Source organism: Chiloscyllium punctatum, chromosome 8 (assembly GCF_047496795.1).
Source record: "Chiloscyllium punctatum isolate Juve2018m chromosome 8, sChiPun1.3, whole genome shotgun sequence".
Classification (NCBI taxonomy): Eukaryota; Metazoa; Chordata; class Chondrichthyes; order Orectolobiformes; family Hemiscylliidae; genus Chiloscyllium; species Chiloscyllium punctatum.
In genome coordinates, this window is record NC_092746.1 from 52,114,289 (window position 1) to 52,140,118 (window position 25,830).

At 41.0% G+C, this 25,830-nt stretch overlaps 1 protein-coding gene across 2 annotated transcripts in view; it reads left to right on the top strand.

The window, feature by feature from the left end:
• Positions 1-25,830, top strand: part of erp44 (endoplasmic reticulum protein 44) — a 100,762-nt gene that overhangs the window by 37,337 nt on the left and 37,595 nt on the right. For both annotated transcript variants that reach the window (XM_072575554.1, XM_072575555.1), the window contains one exon: positions 16,059-16,174. In XM_072575554.1, the coding sequence (XP_072431655.1) occupies positions 16,059-16,174 (116 nt within the window). The remainder of the gene's footprint in view (positions 1-16,058; positions 16,175-25,830) is intronic.

The window sequence follows — 25,830 nt, forward strand, 5'->3', positions numbered from 1 at the left end:
ATTGTGTGTTGTCACCCAGGTGATGGAGATGAAGGTTTTGGTCTGTTCTCTCATACCATTTTGACTTTAATACTGCACTAGAGTGACTTGGACTTTGCATGTATCTGTGGACCGCCAGAAAGAGTCCAGGGCCACAATTTGAGAACCTCTGTGATAGTGGAGACAGGAGAAGATTTTTTTTTTCCACAGCTTAGAAGATTAGCTGGTGGCCAAGATTATGAATTTTGGGATAGCGTATGAAAAACAAATTGTTCGGGCTTGTAGGGCAAAAATCATGAGGCTAAAAAGTGGAGAATAGAGAAACTTTTTTTTTGTGCACAATCCTGATTAAAGTTTTGATAAATACTTTTATTTATGCTGCCCATATACAAGAATATGTAACATGGGAACAGGAATGAATGCATATGAAATAGGAGCAGAAGTGGACTAATGAGCTCCTTGAGCCAGCCCTCCGTTTCATAAAATCATGGCTGATTTATTTATGATATGGCTTCCACGATCTCATCTACCTCGATAACATTGATTCCCTTGCTTAGCCAGTATGTATCCATCTGTCTTAAAAAATTACTTAATAACTATACCTCTACAGTCTCAAGACAGTCCCAAATTTGCGCAAACCTCTTTCTCCTTACCTCTGACCTGAAGAAGATCACTAATATGTGAAAGAATGCTCCTAATTCTAGACTGACACAAGAAGACATATCCTTTACACTTTCATCTTGTCAAAATCATTTAGATCACCTTTCACCCTTCATTCAGCCAACTTGATTACATGTTATACTTGAATACCTTCTATGGCTCATGTACAGAACACCTTGGTGGGCCAAGGGGTGGCAAATGGAGTTTAATTTTGATAACTGTGAGGTGTTGCATTTTGGAAAGGCAAATCAGAGAAGGACTTATACACTTAATGGTAAGGTCCTGGGGAGTATGGCTGAACAAACAAATGCAGGTTCATAGTTCCTTGAAAGTGGGGCCACAAGTAGACCAGATAGTGAAGAAAATGTTTGGTATGCTTGCCTATATTGGTCAGTGGATTGAGTATAGGAGTTGGGATGTCATGTTGCAGCCATACAGGGCATTGGTTAGGCCATTTTTGGAATATTGCATTCAATTTTGGTCTCTGTCCTATAGGAAGGATGTTGTGACACGTGAAAGACTTCAGAAGAATTTGCAAGGTTGTTGCCAAGGTTGGAGGGTTTGAGCTATAGAGAGAGGCTGAATAGGTTGGGGCTGTTTTCGCTGGAGTGTCTGATGCTGAGGGGTGACAATATAGAGGTTTATAAAATCATGAGCATGGATAAGGTGAATAGGCAAGGTCTTTTCTCCAGGTTAGAGGAGCCCAAACCTAGAGAGCATAGGTTTAAGGTGAGGGGGGGAAAGATTTAAAAAGGACCTAAGAGGCTCCTTATTCACCAAATGCTGGAAAATGGGACTAGATTAATTTAAAGATATCTGGTCAGCATAGACGAGTTGGACTGAAGAGTCTGTTCCACGCCGAGCAGCTCTGTGACTCTATGACCTAGATCCTTCTGAACCTCTGAAATCTGCAGATGTTCTCCACTTGAGTAATACTCTGCTTTTTCACCAAAATGAACAACTTCACATTTTCCCACATGATATTATATTTGCCAGATTTTGCTCCATCACCCAACCCATCTGTATATGTCTATACCTTCCATAAGTCATTTTAACAACATACTTTTCTACCTATCTTGGTATTATCTACACATTTACTTATCATTCCTTCTTTCCCCTCAGTGAAGTCTTTGTAAATTGTAAACATTTTCTAAACTCCCTAGATTCAGCAATGCTTCCAGCAGACTGGAAAGTAGCAAATTCAAGAAGGAAGGAAGGAAAGCAAAATGACAGGAAAGTATCGGCCAATTAACTTGAGGCCCCAGCACAAAACCCTGTGGGATTCCACTTATCACATCCTGTCAATCAAACAAACACATTTATGCGTACAGTACCCGCAGGGGATACATCCCAAGACCTACCACGGAAGCCCGAAACCACAGACAGGAGCAAGCCCATTCATTTCAATGGGAAATTTACCTTCCTGGCAATGTCCTGGTTCTTGGTTCTGGAAGGTTCCCTTTTATATTTTTGGGCCATGGGAAACCGCGCATGAATGAAACCACAGATAATGATTCCCTGGACACGGGGCTCACCCTGTACTCAGTTTTCTGCTAGCTACGCAATCTTCTATCCAATGTATTACGCCTTACGCCATGAGTCCTTTATTTTCTACGCTAACCTTTTATGACACCTTGTCAAATGCCTTTCAGAAATCCAATTATAGTACATCCACAGCGCCTATTACTCCTTCACAAAAACTCCAAAAAGATGGTTAGATATGTTTTTTGTGAAAGGAAAATCATGCTGTTTCTGATAACCTTGAATTTTTCAAAGTACCTCTTTGATGATCAACTCAAACACCTTTTGCATCACCAATATCAAGTTAATTGGCCAATAATTTCCTGTTATTTCGCTTCTCCCCATTGTTGAATTGAGGGGGGATCTTTGCTACTCCATAGTCTGCCCAAGAGAGTCGAAAAAATTAACAGCAGTGCGCCTATCTCATTAGCAACCTCATTTGAGACCCTCGGATCAAATCCATTTGGACATGGATACTTGTCAGCTGACAAATCCATTAGTTTGCATAAGACCTCTTTCCTCATAGTCATTGAGGGTCTCTTTGTTCATGATTGCAATTTTTTGGTGTTTCTCTTTCCCTTCCATTTCCTTATTTCAAACTATGACTGGAATACTTTTTGTATTCTGTATGGTGAAGATAGAAGCAAAATATTTGTTCATTTCATCCACTATTTCTTTATTATCTACCATTAACTTCCCATTCTCATTCTAGAGGACCAACATTCCATTTTAATTTTTTCCTTTCTGAATGCTTTTAGTATCTATCTGAATCTTGTATATCTGAATATCCATTTTTAATTACTCTAGCTAGCTTCTCATTCTCTCGTTTATTCCATCTGATTAACTGTTAATCATTTCATTCTCTATAATCTGACGAATCATCTGACCTGCAACTCAATTTTGTGCCGTTGTATTCTTTTACCTTCACTATGATGCTTTCCCGAACTATTTTGGTTAACTGCAGATGATGGGACTTCCCTTTAGAATTTTTGGTGAGGGTTTTATTCTGAATGTCCTGAAATATGCCTGAAATCTCTAACTGTTATCACTCATCTCTGGTAAAATATTTATCTTGGGAAATGTGATGAAGCTGTGGGTGAACTATACCTTTTAAGAGAGTTAAAAGCTAACAGTGACAGCACCAAGTGTTCTCAATAAGACACAATGTAACGTGCTCCAGCTACTGGGTAGCTGGTTGCCTGGAAACAACAAAAAACAGATTCTAACTAGGCCAGTCAGTTTAAATTATTCCCCGTAAATATACCAATTTCCAATCAAGTTTAAATTGGCTTTTAAGATTGTCAATGTACTCAATAACACAATCTGATGCTGTGGGGTATAAGACTGGGGGGAAATTGAACAGTTAGGAGGAGAACTGCCAAGCTCCAGCGGGTAAAAGATTGCCTGAAAAATAGCTGTTACAAGTATCTTTTTTGATCAGTAACCTGTGAGGTAGAATCCCTAAGAAGAAGAAAAGAAGACACAGAAAGATCCAAATAGAAGAACTGAAAGCTGCCTGGTTTTGAGATAAGTGTTGTTTTGTAAATCTTAGTTGGGAGTTTTATCGGACTAGTATTATAGAAGGAAAGGTAACAGATAGGTTAGAGTAGGGAATTGTAAATAATTGTCAGTTAATTATTTTCTGTTATACTTAAAGAAATAAAGTTGTTAATTTTTACTTAGTTTTTGGCCACTCAAATCTTTACAGATTACTGCACAGGATAAATCTGTGTTGCTGGTTTTAAATTAAGCAGGAGAGTTTGCCCCGTGTTGTAACAGTTTGGGGGCTCTGGTCCATGATCTGAACTGATTTTGACAGATTTGGATAGATTTTGGGGGTACAAAAAATCCCAGCAAATTTAAACACTTTCAGGTAAGTGTCCTAGGTCTTTAAATAAAACATAGGTGAGACAATTTGTTTAATTTTGGGGACTTGTGATTAATTAAATTAAAAATGAAAGAAATAGCTCTTAAAATTGCTAAATAGGTTCTAGGATTTGAAGACAATTCTCAAATTTGCCAAGAAAGTTTTAAAAGGAAAGAAAAAGGCCATGCTTCTGGAATTAGCAAATAAGTTAGATTTGGGTTTAACAAAGGACAAAAGTAAAGCTGAAATTGTAAAGGGGGTACTCAAACACTTAGGTGTCGCAGAGAAACAGACAAATGCAGTAGAGGTAGAAAAACTTGAATTACAGTTGAGGAAAATGGAGTTAGAAGATAAGCAAAGAGAGAGGAAAGAGAGAAGGAGTGAGAAAGGGAAAGAGCGATAAAAGAAAGAGAGAGGCAGAAAAAGCAGAGAGAAGGTTTTTAACTGAGCAAAGAGAGAAAAAGAGAGAGACAAAAAGAGAGAATTTGAATTTGAGAAGTTGTGACTTAGTCAGCAAAGTCAAGTTAACAAGATGGAGATTAAAAGAAAATGTAGTGATATATATAAATATGTCAAAACTGCACCACATTTTGATGAGAAATATGTTGAAGCCTTCTTTATTTCATTTGAAAAACTGGCTAGTCTGAGGATTTATGGATAATGCTAGTTCAGACTAAACTGTTAGTCAGAGCTAGTGAGGTATTTGGTGCACTGTCAGATGAGGGGTCAAGAGATTTTGAAGAGTTTAAACAGGCTATTTTATTATCAGTTGGTACTTGAAGCATCCAGACAGCAGTTCAGAAACACAAAGAAGAAGCCAGGTCAAACTTATATGTTGAGTTCAAAAGAATTAAACACACCCATTTTGATGGATGGCTGCGTGCTTTGAAAATAGATAGGACATTTGAGGCTCTAAGACAGTTTATTCTGCTGGAGGAGTTTAAAAGTTCACTTCCAGAGATGATAAGAATTCACGTGGAGGAGCAGAAAGTTCAGGAAGTGAGAAGGGCAGCAGAATTAGCAGATGAGAACATGTTGGTGCATAAGACAATCTTCCGGCCTGAACTTCGTTCTGTGAGGGATAGAAGTTGGGTGTAGGGGAATCCTACAGTACAAAACCAAGAGTAGAGAGCACTAGTAAGGGTTTACCACAGGATAAAAAAGAAGCCCAAGAGTGTGGTAAGGAGGTGAAGGCCTTGGGTGTGGTAAAGTGGGACATGTAAAGTGTCAATCACAGTGCTGGTCATTAAAGAAAGACGCCGTGGGAAAAGATGTGGTAAAAGAAGCCAAGCCAGTGGCATTAGTGAAGGTAGTAAAGAAGACCCCATCAGAGAGCAGCGGGAGCTGGGCGCAAGTGAAGGCAGAGCGCAAAGCCGGTCGGGAAGGTAACTGATTGTTATTAGTGGGTGTGTTCTAGACCCCAAAGCCTCCCTCCATCCCTCCTTCCTCCTCTAACCTAAATTAAGAGTCCACAGACTTGCCCCAAAAAGAAGGTCCAAGGAAGTTCCTGTGGATTGAAGAGTGAGGCTTTCGCTCAGGAGTCTTTGACAAGCAGGTTGAGTGAAGTGATTACGCCACAGTTGAAGAGGGTGAAGACATGACTGCCAAGCTGGTTCAGTGTACTACGTGCTTGATGTGGGAGGTCAACGACTCTGGTATGTCTGGCTCATATAAGTGTGGAAAGTGTTCAGCTACTGACAGAGCATATTGCAGCACTGATGAAAGTACTCGAGGACCTTAGGCTCATCCGAGAGAACGAGATCTTTCTGGACAAGATTTTCAGCGAGGTTATTACACCAATCATACCAGAAGAGAGCAGACGATGAGGAAGGCAGAGAGGAGACAGGTGCAAGAGACCCCGGGGGACGTACCTGTCAGGAATAAGTTGAATCTTTTGGAAACAGTAGAGACAGATGATACTGCCAGTCCGAGAGGCGGCCAGGTCTGTCAATCAAAAATTGGTGCAGAGGCAGAGTGGAAGAGTCGGACATCGCACAGAGCCGTGGTAATAGGGGACTCCATAGTGAGAGGAACTGACCGGGGTTTTTGTGGTAGCAGACGGGACTTAAGGATGGTGTGTTGCCTTCCTGGTGCCAGGGTTAAAGACATCTCAGACAGAGTGCAGGGAATCCTCAAGGATGAAGGTGAAGAGCCAGAGGTGGTGGTACATGTTGGCACAAATGATGTCGGGAAGAGGAGGAGGAACATACTACAGCGGGACTTCGGAGAACTAGGAAGAAGGCTGAAAAGCAGGACATCCAGGGTGGTTATCTTCCAGTTAGTTCCTCGGGCTGATGAGGCCGGAAACAGGGAATAATAATGGTATTGAACGTGTGGCTGGGGAACTGGTGCAGGAAGCAAGGATTTAAATTCTTGGATCACTGGGGTATGTTTTGTGGTAAGCATAAATTCTACAAGAGAGACGGTTTGCACCTTAATAGGTTAGGGACCAGCATTCTGGCAGGCAGGTTTGCTACTGCAACACAGCTACGTTTAAACTAAGTAGCGGGGGGAGGGGACAAACTGGATGTTTAAGAAGGAAATTGAAGGGAAAGTTAGAACAAGAGAAGTCAAGAAAGACAACTGTATCAATAAGGCAGAAAACTCAGAAAGGGATCATGTTGTAAGGTTGAGTGAAATAGGAGTTGATAGGAAGGGTGAGGGCAGTAACAAATTAAAAATACTATACATGAATGCACGAAGCATTAGAAATAAGATGATGAGCTTGAGGCTCTTTTGGAAATTGGCAGATACGATATTGTGGGGATAACTGAGACGTGGCTTCAAGTGGACAGGGCTTGGGAAATGAATATTCAAGGCTACACGTGCTATCGTAAGGACAGACTAACAGGCAGAGGGGGTGGGGTGGCCATGTTGGTAAGAGATGATATTCAGTCCCTTGCGCAGGGGGACCGAGAATCAGGGGATGTAGAGTCAGTGTGGATAGAGCTGAGAAATACTAAGGGTAAAAAGACCCTCTTGGGAGTTATCTACAGGCCCCCAAACAGTAGTCTGGATATCGGATGTAAGTTGAATCCGGAGCTGAAATTGGCCTGTCGCAAAGATGTTACTACAATTGTTATGGGGGATTTCAACATGCAGGTGGACTGGGAGGATCAGGATGGTATTGGACCTCATGAAAGAGACTTTGTGGAGTGCCTCAGAGATGGATTCTTAGAACAGCTGGTGCTGGAGCCGACCAGGGAGAAGGCAATTCTTGATCTAGTATTGTGCAATGAACCAGAATTGGTCAGGGACCTCGAAGTGAAGGAGCCATTGGGAAGTAGTGACCATAATACAATAAGCTTCAATCTGCAATTTGAGAGGGAGAGGGTACAATCAGAAGTGACAATATATCTGTTGAATAAAGGGAACTATAGAGCTATGAGGGACGAGCTGGCCAAAGTTCAATGGTGCAATACTTTAGCAGGGATGACAGTGGAGGAATAATGGTGGATATTTCTGTGTATAATGCAGAAGTTGCAGGATCAGTTCATTCCAAAAAGGAAGAAAGATCCTCAGAGGAGGCGTGGGTGGCCGTGGCTGACGAGGGAAGTTAAGAAACATATGAAGTTAAAAGAGAAAAAGTATAACATAGCAAAGATAAGTGGGAAAACGGAGGACTGCGAAGCTTTTAAAGAATAACAGAGGATTACTAAGAAGAGGAAAAAAATGAGGGAAGAAGGTAAACTGGCCAATAATATAAAGGACGATAGTAAAAGCTTTTTTAGGTATGTGAAAAGCAAAAAAATGGTGAAGACTAAAACTGGGCCCTTGAAGACGGAAACAGGGGAAAATATTATGGGGAACAAAGAAATGGCAGAAGAATTGAATTGGTACTTCAGATCTGTGTTCACTGTGGAAGACACGAGCAATCTCCCTGAGGTAACAGTGGCTGAAGGACCTGAACTTAAGGGAATTTATATTTGCCAGGAATTGGTGTTGGAGAGACTGTTAGGTCTGAAGGTTGATAAGTCTCCGGGGCCTGATGGTCTACATCCCAGGGTACTGAAGGAGGTGGCTCGAGAAATCGTGGATGCGTTGGTGATTATTTTCCAGAGTTCGATAGATTCGGGATCAGTTCCTGTGGATTGGAGGGTGGCTAATGTTATATGACTTTTTAAGAAAGGTGGGAGAGAGAAAGCAGGAAATTATAGACCAGTTAGTCTGACCTCAGTGATGGGAAAGATGCTGGAGTCTATTATAAAGGATGAAATTATGACACATCTGGATAGTAGTAACAGGATAGGTCAGAGTCAGCATGGATTTATGAAGGTGAAATCATGCTTGACTAATCTTCTGGAATTTTTTGAGGATGTAACTCTGAAGATGGACAAGGGAGATCCAGTACATGTAGTGTACCTGGACTTTCAGAAAGCTTTTGATAAAATCCCACATAGGAGGTTAGTGAGCAAAATTAGGGCGCATGGTATTGGGGGCAAAGTACTAACTTGGATTGAAAGTTGGTTGGCTGATAGGAAACAAAGAGTAGTGATAAACGGCTCCATTTCGGAATGGCAGGCAGTGACCAGTGGGGGACCGCAGCTTTTTACAATATATGTTAATGACATAGAAGATGGTATTAACAATAACATTAGCAAATTTGCTGATGATACTAAGCTGGGTGGCAGGGTGAAATGTGATGAGGATGTTTGATTACAGGGTGACCTGGACAAGTTAGGTGAGTGGTCAGATGCGTGGCAGATGCAGTTTAATGTGGATAAATGTATGGTTATTCACTTTGGTGGCAAGAACAGGAAGGCAGATTACTACCTCAATGGAATCAATTTAGGTAAAGGGGCAGTACAGAGAGATCTGGGTGTTCTTGTACACCAGTCAATGAAGGTAAGCATGCAGGTACAGCAGGTAGTGAAGAAGGCTAATAGCATGCTGGCCTTCATAACAAGAGGGATTGAGTATAGAAGCAAAGACGTTCTTCTGCAGCTGTACAGGGCCCTGGTGAAACCACACCTGGAGTACTGTGTGCAGTTCTGGTCTCCAAATTTGAGGAAAAACATTCTGGCTATTGAGGGAGTGCAGCATAGGTTCACAAGGTCAATTCCTGGAATGGCGGGATTACCTTACACTGAAAGACTGGAGCGACTGGACTTGTATATTCTTGAGTTTAGAAGACTGAGAGGGGATCTGATTGAGACATATAAGATTATTAAAGGTTTGGACACTCTGGCAGTAGGAAACATGTTTCCAATGATGGGTGAGTGCCGAACCAGAGGACACAGCTTAAAAATACGGGGTAGACCATTTAGGACAGAGATGAAGAGAAACTTCTTCACCCAGAGAGTGGTGGCTGTATGGAATGCTTTTCCCCAGAGGGCAGTGGAGGCCCAGTCTTTGGATTCATTTAAGAAAGAGTTTGATAGAGCTCTCAAAGATAGTGGAATCAAGGGTTATGGAGATAAGGCAGGAACCGGATACTGATTAAGGATGATCAGCCATGATCATATTGAATGGTGGTGCAGGCTCGAAGGGCAGAATGGCCTACTCCTGCACCTATTGTCTAAGAAGAGCCGAGGACCTACAGGAGAACGCATAGCCTAGGCAGGGATTGGATATAGAGTTAGTACTTGATCTCTACAAAGAATTCGCCTCGGTAGTAAAGTTTATTCAAAGAACAGGGGAGAAGGACAAGAAGTTATAATTTTGGGAGATGCAGGATCTAACCAGTCACTGATGGTAAGGGATGAGCGAATATGCACTCTTTCTGATCTGTTACCTGAGTGTGGTCATTTGTGGGATAGATGGACAGCAATTTAGCTTTTCCCATGTAAGATCAGGTTGGAGTGCCAACTTAAGACTGGGGAAGTTACAGTGGGAGTGATTGACAGCGTCAGTTCCAGGAATTCGGTTTGTTGTTAGGAATGATTTGGCAGGATCCAAGGTGGGAGTGACACCCCCTGTATTGGAGAAACCCAAGGAAGACCAAGAAACTGAAGAGTTAAAACAGAAATATGCTGGTATTTTCCCAGACTGCATGGTAACCAAATCCCACTATCATAAGTCACAGCATGAAGTGAAAAGTAAAGAGAAAGATGAAGGAGTTGAGGTTCAGTTAGCAGGTACTCTGTTTGACGTAATGGTGCAGGAAAAACCTGAACAGGTAGATGGTCAGACAGAAGTGTTTAGTCTTAAAAGGCGAAGGGACTTACAACAGCAAGACAAGACAGTAAAAGATGTATATGTGGATGTATACTCTGAAAAGGAGACAAAATATTCCGGAGGGTTATTATCTGAAAGATGAAATCCTAAGGCAAAAATGGAGACCGCGGCAGGTTAGTGCAGAGGAGAAATGGAATGCACCAAATTGTCGTGCCAGTAGCATACAGACAGGTGTTACGGGTAGCACATGAACTACCTGTAGGAGATCACCTAGAGGTACGAAAGACTCAGGCTGAGGTACAAAATTATTTTTTATTGGCCTGGAATGCACAAAGATGTGGTTAATTTTTGCCAAACATGTCATACATGCCAAATGGTAGGTAAGCCACGGACAGTAATAAAACCAACATCTTTGTTGCCAATTCCCGCATTTGAAGAAACTTACACGCTGATTTTAATTGATTGTGTAGGTTCCCCTCCCGAGAACTAAAAGTGGGAACCAGTACTTGTTGACCATAATGGATGTGTCTACCAGATTTCTGGAGGCATTTCCATTACAGAGTATCAAAGCAAAAAGGGTAGTAGAGGAGTTAGTAGCTCTCATCACATGGTATGGACTGCCCAGAGAGATTTAGTCGAACCAAGGGTCAAATTTTGCTGCTAGGCCATTTAAAAAGGTTACGGATAGGTTAGGTATACAGCACTTTAAAGGTGGCATCAGACTTTGAAGACCATGTTGAGAGCATACTGTCAGGATTACCCGAATGATTAGGATAAAGGTATCCTATGTATATTGTTTACCATTAGAGATGCCCTAAGCAAATCTACTCAGTTTACTCCCATTTGCGTTAACATTTGATCATGAAGTGAGAGGCCCTTTGAAATTAATTAAAGAAAAATTGACAGGACCAAAGTCTGAGGTTTCACGCTTAGATTATGTATCAGAAGTGAGGGAGAGATTAAACCGAGTAGGTGAGTTAGCTAAACAGCACCTAAAGAGGGTACAGTATAGAATGAAGCACATGGCAGATAAAAGCTCTGAGACTCTGACTTTTTCCCGAGGGGATAACGTGTTAGTACTGTTTCCAGTGATAGGAGATTCCTTCAAAGCCAGGTTTAGTGGTCCCTATCAAATTGAGAAAAAGTTGAATCAGGTAAACTATTGAGTAAAGATGTCAGATAGGGAAAAAAAAGGTATTGAGTATGTCGTATGAACATATTGAAACCGTATTATTCTAGAGAGAAAGAACTGGAGAAATAGGTGAGGAATCAAATCCAGATGATGTGGATTTTGATGTGCCTCAAAATAGATTACAAAAGTAGTCCTTGAGGAGTGGGATAGGTTCGTAAGCTATCTGTTTCAGGAGCATAGAACGCAGTTGAAAGATTTGTTACTGCACTTTCAGGACATATCTAAGAAACAAATGGGAGGACTAATGTTTTTGTACATGAAGTAGACGTAGGATAAAACAACACCACTATCAGCTTAATCCTTTCAAAGCCAGATAGGCCCAAATGGAGGTAGAGGCCATGCTCGATGAGAACCTCATTGAACCAAGCCAGAGCGAGTGGAGTTCGCCGAACATCCTCGTTCCCAAACCGGGCAGTACTCAACAATTCTGCGTGGATTATCAGAAGGTCAACGCTGTTACAAAATTTGATTCCTATTCAATTCCTAGATTGAACGACTGTATTGAGAAAGTCAGACAAGCCAGTTACATTGCCAAGTTGGACTTAATTCGTGGTTACTGGCAGGAACCTTTATCAGAGTTGGTGAAAGAAATTTCTGGGCTATATCAGTTTAAAGTGATGCCCTTTAGAATGAAGAACATGCCTGCCACATTCCAAAGACTCATGAACTAAGTTGTGGCTGGGTTAACAAACTGCAGTCTATTTGGATGATATAGTGATATTTACTAAGTCCTGGAAAGATCACATGGTACAGTTGGCAGAGCTCTTTGAACAACTACGAGAAGCAAAATTGGTGATACACTTAAATAAGACAGAATTGGCGAAGGCAGAGGTGATGTTCTTGGGACATAACATCCGTCATAGAAAGTTGACCCCACGGAATGCAAAGACGAAGGCTATCGAGGAATTTCCACGACCAACCTTTGAAGAAAGAGGTGCTTTCATACTTAGGACTTAGCAGATTCTATCGGAAGTTTCCAAACTTCAGCAGTGTAGTGGCACCGTTGACTGATTTGCTGAAGAAGAACACAAGGTTTTGGTAGACAGAACCATGACAGGAGGAATTCGACCATTTGAAATCATTATTAACCACCAAACCAGTTTTGGCTATACCATACTTCTCAAAACCTTTTACCGTCGCCATCGATACTAGTCACATAGGAGTTGGAGCTGTACTCCTACAGGAAGATGAGGATGAAATGCCAGTTGGTTACTTTTCAAAGAAGATCAACATCCACAAGAGGAAATACTCCACAATCAAAAAGGAACTATTGAGTTTGGTACTGGCCTTACAACATTTTAATGTGTATGTCACGAACAATGTGTCTGAAATGGTTGTGCACAGTGACCACAATCCGCTTTCATTCTTAGAACGTTTTAAAAATAAGAATATGAGACTATTTCATTGGAGTCTTATGTTACAGGCTTTAAATTTTAAAAATCATACGTGTTGCAGGTCGGAAGAATGTAATCACAGATGCCTTATAGTGGACTTAACTGAGAGTTTAGATAAGATTTGTATTTATTTAATCATTTATGAAGAAGTTTAGGTAAATTTATGTTAATGTTATCTGTATGTTAGGGTAATGTGTTTTCAAAGTAGAGAAAAAAAATGAAGCCATGTTTTCATTATAATGGTTCATTTTTTCTTAAGTGGGGGGAGGTGTTATGAAGATATGGGTGAACTATATCCAGATGTTCTCAATAGAACACAATGTAACATGTGCTCCAGTTAGTAGAGTAGGTGGATGCCTGGAAACAACAAAAAACAGATTCTAAATGGGCCATTCAGTTTAAATTATTCCCCAAAAAAAACTAATTTCAGATCAAGTTTGAATTGAGTATATTGACAATCTTAAAAGCCAGTGACACAATCCAATGTTCTGGGGTATAAGACCGGGGCAAATTTGAACAGCTGGGAGGAGAACTGCCAACCCCCCCCAAACGGGTAAAAGATTGCCTAAAAAATAATGCTCTTAAAAGTACCTTTTTTGATCAGTAACCTGTGAAGCAGAATTCCTAGTACCTTTATGGACAATTTTTTCAACCTTATCGTATTGCATTAGTTATAATATATATGCTTAAACATGTTTTTATTTGAGATTTTATTGAAAAATATTAGGAATAAATAGGTCACCTTTCAGTTTTATTTGGGAACTACGTTTGTGTCTTATCTGTAGTCAAAAAGGAATTTAATGAGGAGCAGGTGACCTTAGCAATGTCTACTTGTAAATCAAACTTCTACATTTCTGGAATATATATCTTTAAGTAGATGTAAGTCCATTTGCTTTATACCATCTGCAAAGTGAGTTTTGCATTGCAGATGTTGAAATTAATTATATAAATTTGGCTTGAAGTACAGACAACGCCAAAATTTTCAAAAAGATTCTCAGACAAAGTGAGAGTTATTGTTTATGGATGGGTGAGGGGTAAACTTAACAAGGTTTATAAATCATGAAGGTCATGGATAGAGTGAATTGCTAAGGTCTTTTTTTCCTAGGATGGGGTAATCCAAAAGTAGAGGGCATTGGTTTAAAATGAGAGGGGAAAGATTTGTGTTTGGGATCAGATTTGAAATGTTGATCCAAACATTTTAGACAAGAACCTTGTCAAGTAAAGAAACTAGACCACACAGTCTGATTCTCGGAAAATACTAATATTTATGTTGTGTATCATTGCTGAGTGACATGGCTATCCTTATATAAGTAAAACACTACAATATCATGGATTCTGGAAGTCCAGGAAGAGAACATGATATTTTAAGGTCTCTGCAAGTCTGAGTTATGCAGCATTAGAAACAGATCCTTCAGTCTAACTCTTCCATTCTGGCCAGACATCCCAATCTGAGTTCCATTTGGCATTTGGCCCATATCCCTCTAAACACTTCCTATCCAAAACCCATCCAGATTGCTGTTTAAGTGTTGTAATTGTACCAGCCTCCACCACTTCCTTTGGCAGCTCATTAATACACACACCACCCTCCATGTAAAAAGGACCCATTTTTCAAAGATGTTGCCAGGGTTGGAGGGTTTGATCTAAAGGCCGAGGCTGACTAGGTGGGGAATGTTTTCCCTGGAGTGTCAGAGGCTAAGGGGTGACTTTTACAGCGGTTCTATAGAATCATGAGGGACATGGATAGGGTAAATCAACAAGACCTTTTTCCCTAGGGTGGGGAGTCCAGAACTAGAGGGCATAGATTTAGGGTGAGAGAGGGGAGATTAAAAAGGGACCAAAGGAGCATCTTTTTCATGTAGAAGGTGGTGCATGTATGGAATGAGCTGCCAGAGGAAGTAGTGGAGGCTGGTACAATTACAACATTTTTTTAAAAGGCATCTGGATGGGTATATGAATAGGAAGGGGTTAGAGGGATATGGGTCAAGTGCTGGTAAATGGGACTGGATTTGGTTAGGTTACCTGGTTTTCATGGATGAGTTGGACCGAAGGGTCTGTTTCCATGCTGTAAATCTCTGACTTTATGGCTTTAAATCTTTTCTGTCTCACTTTAAATCAATGCCCTCTAGTTTTGGATTACCCCACCCAAGGAAAAAGACCTTGGCTATTCACCCTATCCATGACCCTCATGACTTATAAACCCCTATAAGGACACCCCTCACCCTCTGACACTCCAGGGAGAGAAACCCCAGCCTATTGAGCCTTTCCCTCTAACTCAAACCCTCCAACCCCATCAATATCCTAGTAGATCTTTTCTGCACTGTCTCAAGTTTAACAATATCCTTCCTAACAAAGTCGATCAGCATTCATGGAACAAACAGACGAGTTAATATTTTCAGTACTTTTCATTCAAGATGATAAAACTTACATATGGGCAAGCACATCTCAACCAAAAATATGTATAAAGTAGAATGGAATTGAGTGTAATAATGTAACTTTAATCAAATAATAGACAAAATAAAGATATTCCTTGATTGAGATTGGCATTCAAATCTGACTGCTGAGTTTCTCTTTTTTTTCCCCATATTTGCCCTAGTTTCTGATTGTACTAATGTACCAATCCATCTGAAGTTTTGGTTAAGAAGAAGTGTATACCCTAGACAAGTAATGTCTGTTTTCTTTCAAGATGCTGACTCATCTGCAGTTTTGTCATGCACACATCTGTGCTTTGAATTATTGAGCATAACCAAATTAAAATGTAAATCAGGTTTAGGAAGTTGTAGACATCAAGTCTCTTAATGGTCAGTAATATATCATAATGCTTCTCTGCCATAAGAGTTGTTCATCTCACCTGCCCTTATTTTGTTACTACCTTTGTGTTTCTTGTAAGAGATGGAAATGTTGATGATATTAACAACTGATGGTCAGTAGGAAATACCAAGGATACCTATGTATTAAATAATATGTAAAGTTAAAGGGAAATAGCAGGTGAATGGCACCAAGTCATAATGCTTGTTGGAATGCTGATACAGACACAATGGACCAAATGGCCTCCCTGCCATACCATCTCTGATTTAGATATGGTTTCCACAAGATTGTAATATTTGCACCAATAATTAATTATATGAAATTGGGATTTTGAAGAGAACATGTGAACAATTGACAAAGAGGAAAGGGAAGACTAACAGTGCAATAAAATACAAATAAGAAACAATGCAAGAAATAAATGAGAGAATAAGTTAAAGAACTGCTTAACAATTGAGAAAATGATTGCATATAATCTTGCACAGTTTAGACTTGGGTGCAGTTACTTCAATTTCTTTTCTATTAGGTGTAGATTCAGTCAAATGTTACACCCCATCTTTGAAGAGGCTTCCTCGGTTGTGAAAGAAGAATTTCCAGACTCTAAGCATGTAGTCTTTGCCAGGGTTGATTGTGACCAACATGGTGAGTAACAATGTTTCCAGATAACTTTTGAAGTTGGGTTAACAGCAAAATGTTTAAAGCAGAACAATATATTGATACAGCTTGTTCTAGTGTTTTGTCCTTTGAACAGCTACCCATTGTTAATGTCATCTGAATGTTGCCTTTTCTGCTGTCTAGCACTATTGTTAAACTGGAATTTTACCTAGGCCCCAAGTTGCATTTATTAATGATGAATAGCCAAATTGTTTCAGTGAGTTTAGCACAAGTATTTTGAATACTGATCAAAGTACAAAATATAATTTAATTTCACTTTGAATATTTTTAAATCAAAATAGGACAAAAAATCATATTGTTTCAAAATAGTGTGTTCACGTTGGCTTGATACTTGATATTTTTCAGGGAAACATAATGGTCAATATATTAGTTGAAGATTAAAATCTGGAAGTTGAATCAAAGCTTTGCTTTTTTTCTGTTACGAAAAAGACCCCACAATTCCTACAACATTTGAATGAGGAATCAAATTTTTGATGTTCCTTTTAGACAGTCATTGGAAATTTCAGTTCTTACAGGTCATTCTGAGAAATATCTTTCTTGGGCTTGTTGCAACCAAATTCAATCTTCTTAAAAACACGTACAAATTACGAGTTGGAATAGGCCCTCATGACTGACCTAAATGTGGCCTATAGTGCATAGAATCATAGTCAGAGTCACACAGCAACTTGTGTGTGCTGACCCAGTTTCCCAAAACTGATCAAGTCCCACTTGCTTGCATTTGGCCCCGATCTCTTCACATCTTTCTTATTAATGTACCTATCCAAGTGTCTTTTTAAAATATTGTAACTGTACCTGCATCTATCACTTCCTCTAGCAGATCATTCCACATATGAGCCATCCTGTGTGAATAAGCTGCCCCTTGGGTCCCTTTTTAAATCTATCTACTCTCGCCTTAAAATATGCCCCCTACATTTGAACTCCCCCACCCTCGAGAAAAGATCTTTGCTATTCACACTATCTATGCCCCTCATGATTTTATAAACCTGTATAAGGTCACCTCCCCAATCTCCTAAGCTCAAGTGGAAAAGGCCCCAACATTTCCTTAACCCAAACCCTCCAGTCACAGCAACATTCTGTTCTGAATACTCTCCAGTTTAATAATATCCTTCCTATAGCAAGGTAACCAGGATACTGTACACAGTATTCCAAAAGTGGCCTCACCAATGTCCTGTACAACCTCAACATAACATCCCAACTCCTATACTCAATGGTCTGAGCAATGAAGGCAAGTGTACTAAATGCCGCTTTAGATGTGCTGTTAGGGAGGAGATTCCAGAATTTTGACCCAGCAACATTGAAGAAACAGCTGCTTTTATTTCTAAGTCAGGATGATGTGCGACTCAGAGAGGACTTGCAGCTGATTGCTAATATACATTGGATGCCAGCCAAGTAACATCAGAACTCTTATACTTGCTGCAGAAAGCCATGATACACAGGGATTTGGGAGTCCTTGTCATGATTCACAAGTTTCTAGGTATTACGGAAGGCAAATGGAATATTGGTCTTTATTTCAAGAGGAATGGAATATGAAAGTTTTGCTAAAACTACATAAGGCACCAGTCAGACCACAGCTGGAATGCTGTGTACAGTTTTGGGTCCCTTCTTTAAATGAAAGATGCACTGGCATTAGAGGCAGTCCAGAGCAGGTTCACTTGGCTGATACCAGATCTAGAGAACGATCTTATTGGAAGAGGTTGGATAGATTGAGTCTGTAGTTGTTAGAATGTAGAAGAATGAGAAGCGACCTTATTGAAATTAGATTAGATTAGATTAGATTACTTACAGTGTGGAAACAGGCCCTTCGGCCCAACAAGTCCACACCGCCCCGCCGAAGCGCAACCCACCCATACCCCTAACCTACATTACGGACAATTTAGGATGGCCAATTCACCTGGCCTGCACATCTTTGGATTGTGGGAGGAAACCGGAGCACCCGGAGGAAACCCACGCAAACACGGGGAGAAAGTGCAAACTCCACACAGTCAGTCGCCTGAGGCGGGAATTGAACCCGGGTCTCTGGCGCTGTGAGGCAGCAGTGCTAACCACTGTGCCACCGTGCCGCCCACGACCACTGTGCCACCGTGCCGCCCACAGGATTCTTGCAGGACTTGAAAGATTGGATACAAAAAGGTTATTTCTTCTTGTGGGAGAATCTAGGAGTAAAAGACCATTATCTCAGAATAAGGGATTAAACAGTTGGAACAGACAAGAAGCGATTTCTTCTATTGGAGTGTTGTGAATCTGTGGAATTCTTTATTGCAGAGGGCTGTTCAGGCTGAATTATTAAATAAATATAGGGTGGAGAGAGGTTTTTAATCAGTAGGGGAATCAGGAGTTATGGGGAAAAGGCTGGAAAGTGGAGTTGACAGTTATCAGATTCTTTGAATGGAAGAGCAGCCTTGATGGACTGAATGGCTGCCTTCTACTCCTATATCTTATAGTCTTCTGGACCTTCCTCCAGTTGATCTGTAACTAATGAGCACCTCCACCATTGTATTATAGAAGCTGAGTGGCCTTGTTTAAAGTAATTCTGCTGTTCTTGCTATCTGTTATGCACTATTGAATAAAGTACCTTTCCTTTCAAGTTTTGGAATAGTGTGTATTTAAGTATTGACTGCTCTGCTATGTGCCTCTCTTGGATTGCTGACAGCACACTGCATCCAGCATAGGCAACACACAGGCTTACCATAAATTAGATTGGCTCATGAAAATGGCACGGAGCTTTACAGGTTTTTCACTTGCTGATTTGTATTAGAAATTAACCACCTCATTTCTGCCTGAGACCTGAACGACTGAGCAGTCACCCACAGCTATATCAGGTGTGTTCATCTGGACACAACTATCTTCCATGTGTGCTTATATATGCTTATCAGATGAAACTGGGAAATTGTTTCTAGCTCTTACCTAATAACAAGTAGTTTGGTGATACAGACTTGCATCTTCTGGATTAGAGTGGTGCTGGAAAAGCACAGCAGTTCAGGCAGCATCAGAGGAGCAGGAAAATCAACGTTTCGGGCAAAAGCCCTTCATTGTTGGAAAAAAAAAGACTCATTCAGTTGAACCCTTTTGACTCATACTCATTACAATACTTCGGAAGAACACCAATTTAAAGGGCAAACCGACATTTATTCTGTGTGACAGAGCGTTGACTGATTGGCAGATGGAGTCTTGTATAGAGTCATTAACATGGAGAATACACCAGTTAATTATGATTGATAGTTAACTGCCAGGCTTCGTGTAACTTTTTTTAAACAGGCAGGTTGACTCTGATCTGGTCCCAAGAAAAGAATCAGTGAATGGTTACTTGTGTTGAGCTGAAACAGTTGCAGTAAATGTACATGTTCTTTCTGTCTGTGAAGCATGAACTTCTGGTACATACATATGTACCACTCTTTGAACCTGGCTGATCCTCCTAAACTGGTTGTCAGAATAGTTTGTTGCACATTCAGAAGTTTCTAACAAAAATTATACAGTTACAAAATAACATCATCTTTTGACCTCTGGCCAAGTTTTGTAAAAGTAAGCCCATTGGATATGGTCAGTAACTGAAGGCACAGCTGTTTGTTTTGATTTCCCAAGTCTTCAGCACTGCAATTCATATAGGTTATTCATATGTGTGATAGACAGAAAATTTTGTTTTGCTTTGAGAGATGTGTCCTGTTAGGGTGAACTGAGTGTGGAATAGTTAACTCCACATTTAAAACATTTTGTTTGAAGTAGACTGAGCACTATAAGTGATAGCCTTAGGGACATTTATCACTTTGAGTGATATATGTAGAGAAGTGGTGATCATTCCAGGCATTACAATTGACCTGAAACCTAACAATAGTGGCCCAAAAAAAATGTATTCACTTCACATTCTATGTTGATTGATGCCCAGTGGTAGCAATGTGTAGCACCTACAAGATGCAATCTCACTGACTCAAATTTCAACAGTACTTCCCAAAACAGTGACCTCTGTCACCGAGAAGAACAAAGGTGGCTGATGTATGGGAACACTACCATTTGGAATTCCATTACAAGCTGCACACCATCTTCCTTGGAACTATATCACAATTCCTTCACTGTTCAGTGAGTCATTATCTTAAATATTCCTTGAAACTGCACTGTTTTGTGGCTAGACCTTAAGAACTGTATCAGTTCAAACAGACAGCTCACCATTTCTTGCAGGGCTATTAGGGATGGGTAATAAATCCTGGCTGAGGCCAGGTAATTCTTCATCCCATGAATGAATTAAAAACATATACTCACTGTTACAAAAGAAATGTGGCAGCGAAGTTGCAAAATGCAAGACAATGACTAAACAAGCTATTTTAGTAAATTATTTCAGGAACGAATGCAAATCAGGACACAGGTCTTCAGATATCTTTCACTAGAGGGTGGAAATTGAATGCCTTATTTCAAAGACTGCATCCCTGACAATGCTACACTGGGGATTGTGCAATCAAGTCTCTGTCCATTGATTAAAAGCAAATAGGTGATAATTAATGGAGCAGGAAGCAGAGTTAGCAGTTACAGTTTGGGTGCAAGTCGTCAGTACTCTATAAAAATACAGGAGAACCTCAATTATCCGAACGTGATGGCGGGCACTATTTCGTTCGGATAAGTGATTATTCCATTAATCGATTTTAATGTCTTTCCTCTGGGGCCCCTGCACCTCTCCCTGCCTCCCAACCGTCCAACACCTCCCCTGCCCTCCAACATTTATGCCCCCACCCCCTCAACACTGTCCAGCACTTCTCCGTCCCCTCTGCCCCGTCCCTTCAACCCTGTCCAGCACTGCCGCCCCCCCCCCCCCGCCCTCTCATCCCCGTCCAGCACTGCCCCCAGCCCTCTCCAGGGCAGCCGCACTGGACACCAACAATAAGACGGCGGCTGCTGCTGCTTTTGTTGGGTAAATCTCCAAATCGCACACGCGCACACATTTCTTACTGGAACTTTTTGACAGGTTCCACCTCTGCCCTGTACAGGGCAATGTTGGTCAGATTATCTGGGGAAGTGGGTGGGGGTGGGGTGGGCGAAGTGGATGGTGGTGTTAGGGTACACTCCTCTGTAGAACTCCAGAGAAAGTGTGGCCAGAGAGAAAGGGCAGGAGGTCAGTCATTTGGAAACAGTGCCTGTTTAATCACTGTAAACAAAAGACGCGATCACTGTTGGAAACACGTCTTTGTTGTAATATTTCTATCGGGACTTCAAGATCTCCTTTGGATAATCAAGGTTCCACTGTAGATAGGTTTCACTATTACACAATGTAACTCGGCCTGAATGCAACAGTGTGCAAGTGCTAACTTTGGAATTTGGCGTAGAAGACCATTTGTTGTAGAGACAGTAGTGGTGTTGCTTTTTATCTTTTCTCAGCCCCTAAAAGCTGGTGAGTGTTCAAGTTTTTAATCGAGCAAACAGCTAGGTGATTGATGAGTTGAAGATTTTATCCCTTTAAACACAGGCTGTAGTTTACTTGGGAGATATAGTTATTGTGTGATATTTATAACTTAACTAGTAAATGACTTGGAATAATTAATGACAACAGTTCTTTTTCTAAACATGAAACCTAATTGTTCAATAAAATACAATAAAGATGGGAGGGCTAATGTCGTGTTGCACCTTTAACATATGGATAATGATAGACACCAGTCTCATCTGCAATAATTACATCTGTGGAAATTATCTGCAGCTTGAGGATCTTCCATCCCAGGCCATTGAGCTAGCATCCAAGTTTTGGGCACTGCAGTGCATCGGGGGCATGAAATTTACCTAAACACTTTGTTTTAGGAGACTATCTCACCCTTCAAATTGGACATCTCAGATTTGTTTGCAGTCTGGTATAGGACATTACCAAGTCGACACATGAAGAAGTTTTGCGAATGAAGACAGCTGTGGAGTAGACCTTGCAATTGCCCAACTTATTGTTTTTTGTGATTTGGATGGGGAAAGAGAATTCATGCAAAAGGAGATTTGAAAAGTATGAAGAAAGGACAAGGCAATATTATTGAATAGTGATCTCTGTAATAATGCCAGTGTGTGAAAAGAAGGGAAAGCAAACAAACATGAGCACTCCAACAAATAAGGTCAGAGTAAAGAAAATAATGAAACAGACTTCAAATCTGTTCATCTGAATGTATGCAGCATTTGTGACTGATTTGATAAATCAATAGCACAAATAGAAATAATAGCCATTGCAGAGATATGCTTGCAAAGCGACCATGACTGTGATCTGAATATTCAAGGTACTTAGATGTTTTTGAAGGACAGGAAAGGAAAAGGAGATAATGTAGAACCATAGAATCTGTTCAGTGTAGAGGCAAACCATTGGCCCATGAAGTCCACACCAGCCCTCCAAAGAATATCCCACCCAGAATATCCCACCCTGTAACCCTGCATTCCCCATGGCTAACCCACCTAGCCTGCACATCCCCGGACACTATGGTCAAATTAGCATGACCAATCCACCTAAACTGCACATCTTTGGACCGTGGGAGGAAACTGGAGCACCCGATGGGAAGCAACACAGACACTGGAAGAACGTCCACACCGACGAGTCACCCGAGCCTGGAATCGAACCAGAATCCCTAAATCTGTGAGGCAACAGTGCTAACCACTGAGCCACCATGCTAACCACAAGCCAACAAAAATATGAATTATGAGCTTCTAACTCTAACTAAAACTCAACCCCTTTTTAAAACCCATGCACACAAGCAGATAGATGCAGACATACAAAAAGAAATTGTGTGTGGATGAACAAAAATTTGGGGAATGCAGTTCAAAAGCGCCAGTCCACAGGATTCAGTGAGCAGTCCTTTTGAATTTTCTGAGTCCTTCTGATCTGCCCAATGAGCCTGGCATCAATGGTCAGTGAGTTGTTGGAGGGGATTCTGAGAGGTACGATTTACAAACATTTGGAAATATAAGGACTGATCAGGGATAGTCAGCATGGCTTTATGCATTGGAGATCGTGTCTCTCAAATTTGATTGAGTTTTTTGAAAGGTTACGAAGAACATACCTGAAGGCAGAGTAGTCAACATTGTCTACATGGACTTCAGCAAAACCTTTTACAAAATCATGCATAGTTGACTGGTTCATAAGGTTAGAACATGGGATCAAGGGATAGAGAGCCTACTGGATACAAAATTAGCTTGATGGTAGAAGACAGAGGGTAGTGGTGGAGGGATGATGTTCAGACTGGAGGCCTGTGACCAGTGATGTGCTGCAAGGATTGGTTCTGGGCTCACTATTGTTTGTCATTTACATGAATGATTTAGATGAGAATATAGGAGGTATGGTTAGCAAGTTTGCACATGACAAACTTAGTGGTATAATGGACAGTGAAGAAGGTTATCTAAGAGTACAATGAGGTCTTGATCAGACAGGCTGAGAAGTGGCAGATGAAGATTAGATGATTAGATTCCCTACAGTGTGGAAACAGGCCCTTTTGGCCCAGCAAGTCCACACCGACCCTCCGAAGAGCAACCCACCCAGACCCATTCCCCTACAATTACCTGACTAATGCACCTAATACTATTCACCTAACCTGCACATCTTTGGACTGTGGGAGGAAACCAGAGCACCTGGAGCAAACCTACGCAGATACGGGGAGAATGTGCAAACTCCACACAGACAGTTGCCCAAGGTGGGAATTGAACCCAGGTCCCTGGCGCTGTGAGGCAACAGTGCTAACCACTGAGCCACCGTACCACCCCATAAATGCAAGGTGTTGCATTTTGGTAAGGCGCACCAGGGTAGGACTTAGATAATTAATGGTAGAGTCCTGGGGAGTGTTGCTTAACAGAGGGACCTAGAGGTGCAGGTTCATTGTTCCTTGAAAACAAGTGTTGCATGTAGACAGAGTGGTAAAGGAGGAGTTTGGCACACTTGCCTTCATTGGTCAGAGCATTGTGTCCCAACTCTCATACTCAGTGTTGCAGCTTTGCAAGACATTGCTGAGGCCAGTTTTTGAATACTGTGTACAATTCTAGTCTCCCTGCTATAGAAAGAATGTTAAACTAGAAAGGGTGTAGAAAGGATTTTCAAGAATGCTGAAAGGATTTTCAAGGAACAATGAACCTGCACCTCTAGGTCCCTCTGTTAAGACTGGAGGGTTTGAGTTATGAAGAGAGGCTGGATAGGCTGGGACATTTTTCCCTAGTGTGTAGGAGGTTGAGGGGTGACCTCTGGAGGTTTATAAAATTGTGAGGGACATGGTAGGGTGAATAGTAAAGGTCTTTTTCCAAGAGTAGGGATCCTAAACTAGAGGGGGTAGGTTAAAGGTGAAAATGAAAACATTTAAAATGGATGTAAGGAGCAACCTTTTCACAGAGTATGGTGCATGTATGGAATGAGCTGCGAGAGGAAGTATAGAGGTGGGTACAATTACAACATTTAGAAGTCAGACATTTGGGCAGCTACATGAATAGGAAAGGTTTAGAAAGATATGGACCAAATGCAGGTGAATGGGTCCAGTTAAATTTGGGATACCTGGTCGGCATGGACGAAAGAGTGTTTCCATGTATGATCTCTGATCTTCATCGTCATCTTTCCAAGTCCTTTTAGTTCCTACTGCAGACATAGGACACACTAATTGTTCAGTTTCCCAGGCACTGGTGAGAAGCAGCAGCTTATAAGCAAATGGTAAGTGAGAATAGCTAGCTATCTTTCAATTCTTTGTTATCTCTCCGTAGGAAGAGACACAACACTTGTCTATTTAGAATCTGGAGGCTTTCCAATGCTGTATTATTCATACACACTGTCTACCTGTCCAATAACCAATCAAAATCATTATCATACTGAGCCCTCCTGACCCACTTAACTAGTTCTGATGGATAAACTAATCAACAGATATCTCTATACACCACCACACCCATATTTATCCAATTCATTAGATCTTGCGGCAAACTATTATTGTTTAAGACATCTCCTGTCATGGGTTGAATTAAGATTAAAGTCTATTTATGCAAAGTACTTAAATACAAATAAAAAGTTCATGCATAAATTCACTGGCAGCATTACACCAATACCACCACCATCAGTACACCAGACATCTCCAGATATACTTTGAGGTTTTTCAATGTTTGAAGCACTTACTATTGCTCTACATTTTGATGCTGCCAAAGACATCTGTATTCAAATGTAGTGTACTTAATGTTGCACATAAGGGTCAGCATCAGTAGACCATCAACATCCTGCAGACCCATCCCCTGCCCTGACACCCAACCAAAATATCAGATACTATGCCCAAAGACCTTGGATGAGCATGAGTGAGTGAGCACTCCCACATTTTGTTCCAACCCTGATGTCCTACATTTAGGTTTGCATGCTGGCAGCAGCAGGACCAGCCACCATAGTGGGAGGCAGTGGCATACTGGTAATATCACTGATTAGTCATCCATTGTGCCAGACCATTCAAGGGAGCTTATCCATTGGATTGTAAACCCTCAAAATTCCTTGGATTCTGGAAAAGCCCTAGCAGACTGGAAATCATAAATCCAACACACAGAAAGGGAGATAAAAAATTGGTAACCAAAAGGCCAGTTCTTGCATTTTTTGATTAGATTACTTACAGTGTGGAAACAGGCCCTTCGGCCCAACAAGTCCACATCGCCCCGCCGAAGCGCAACCCACCCATACC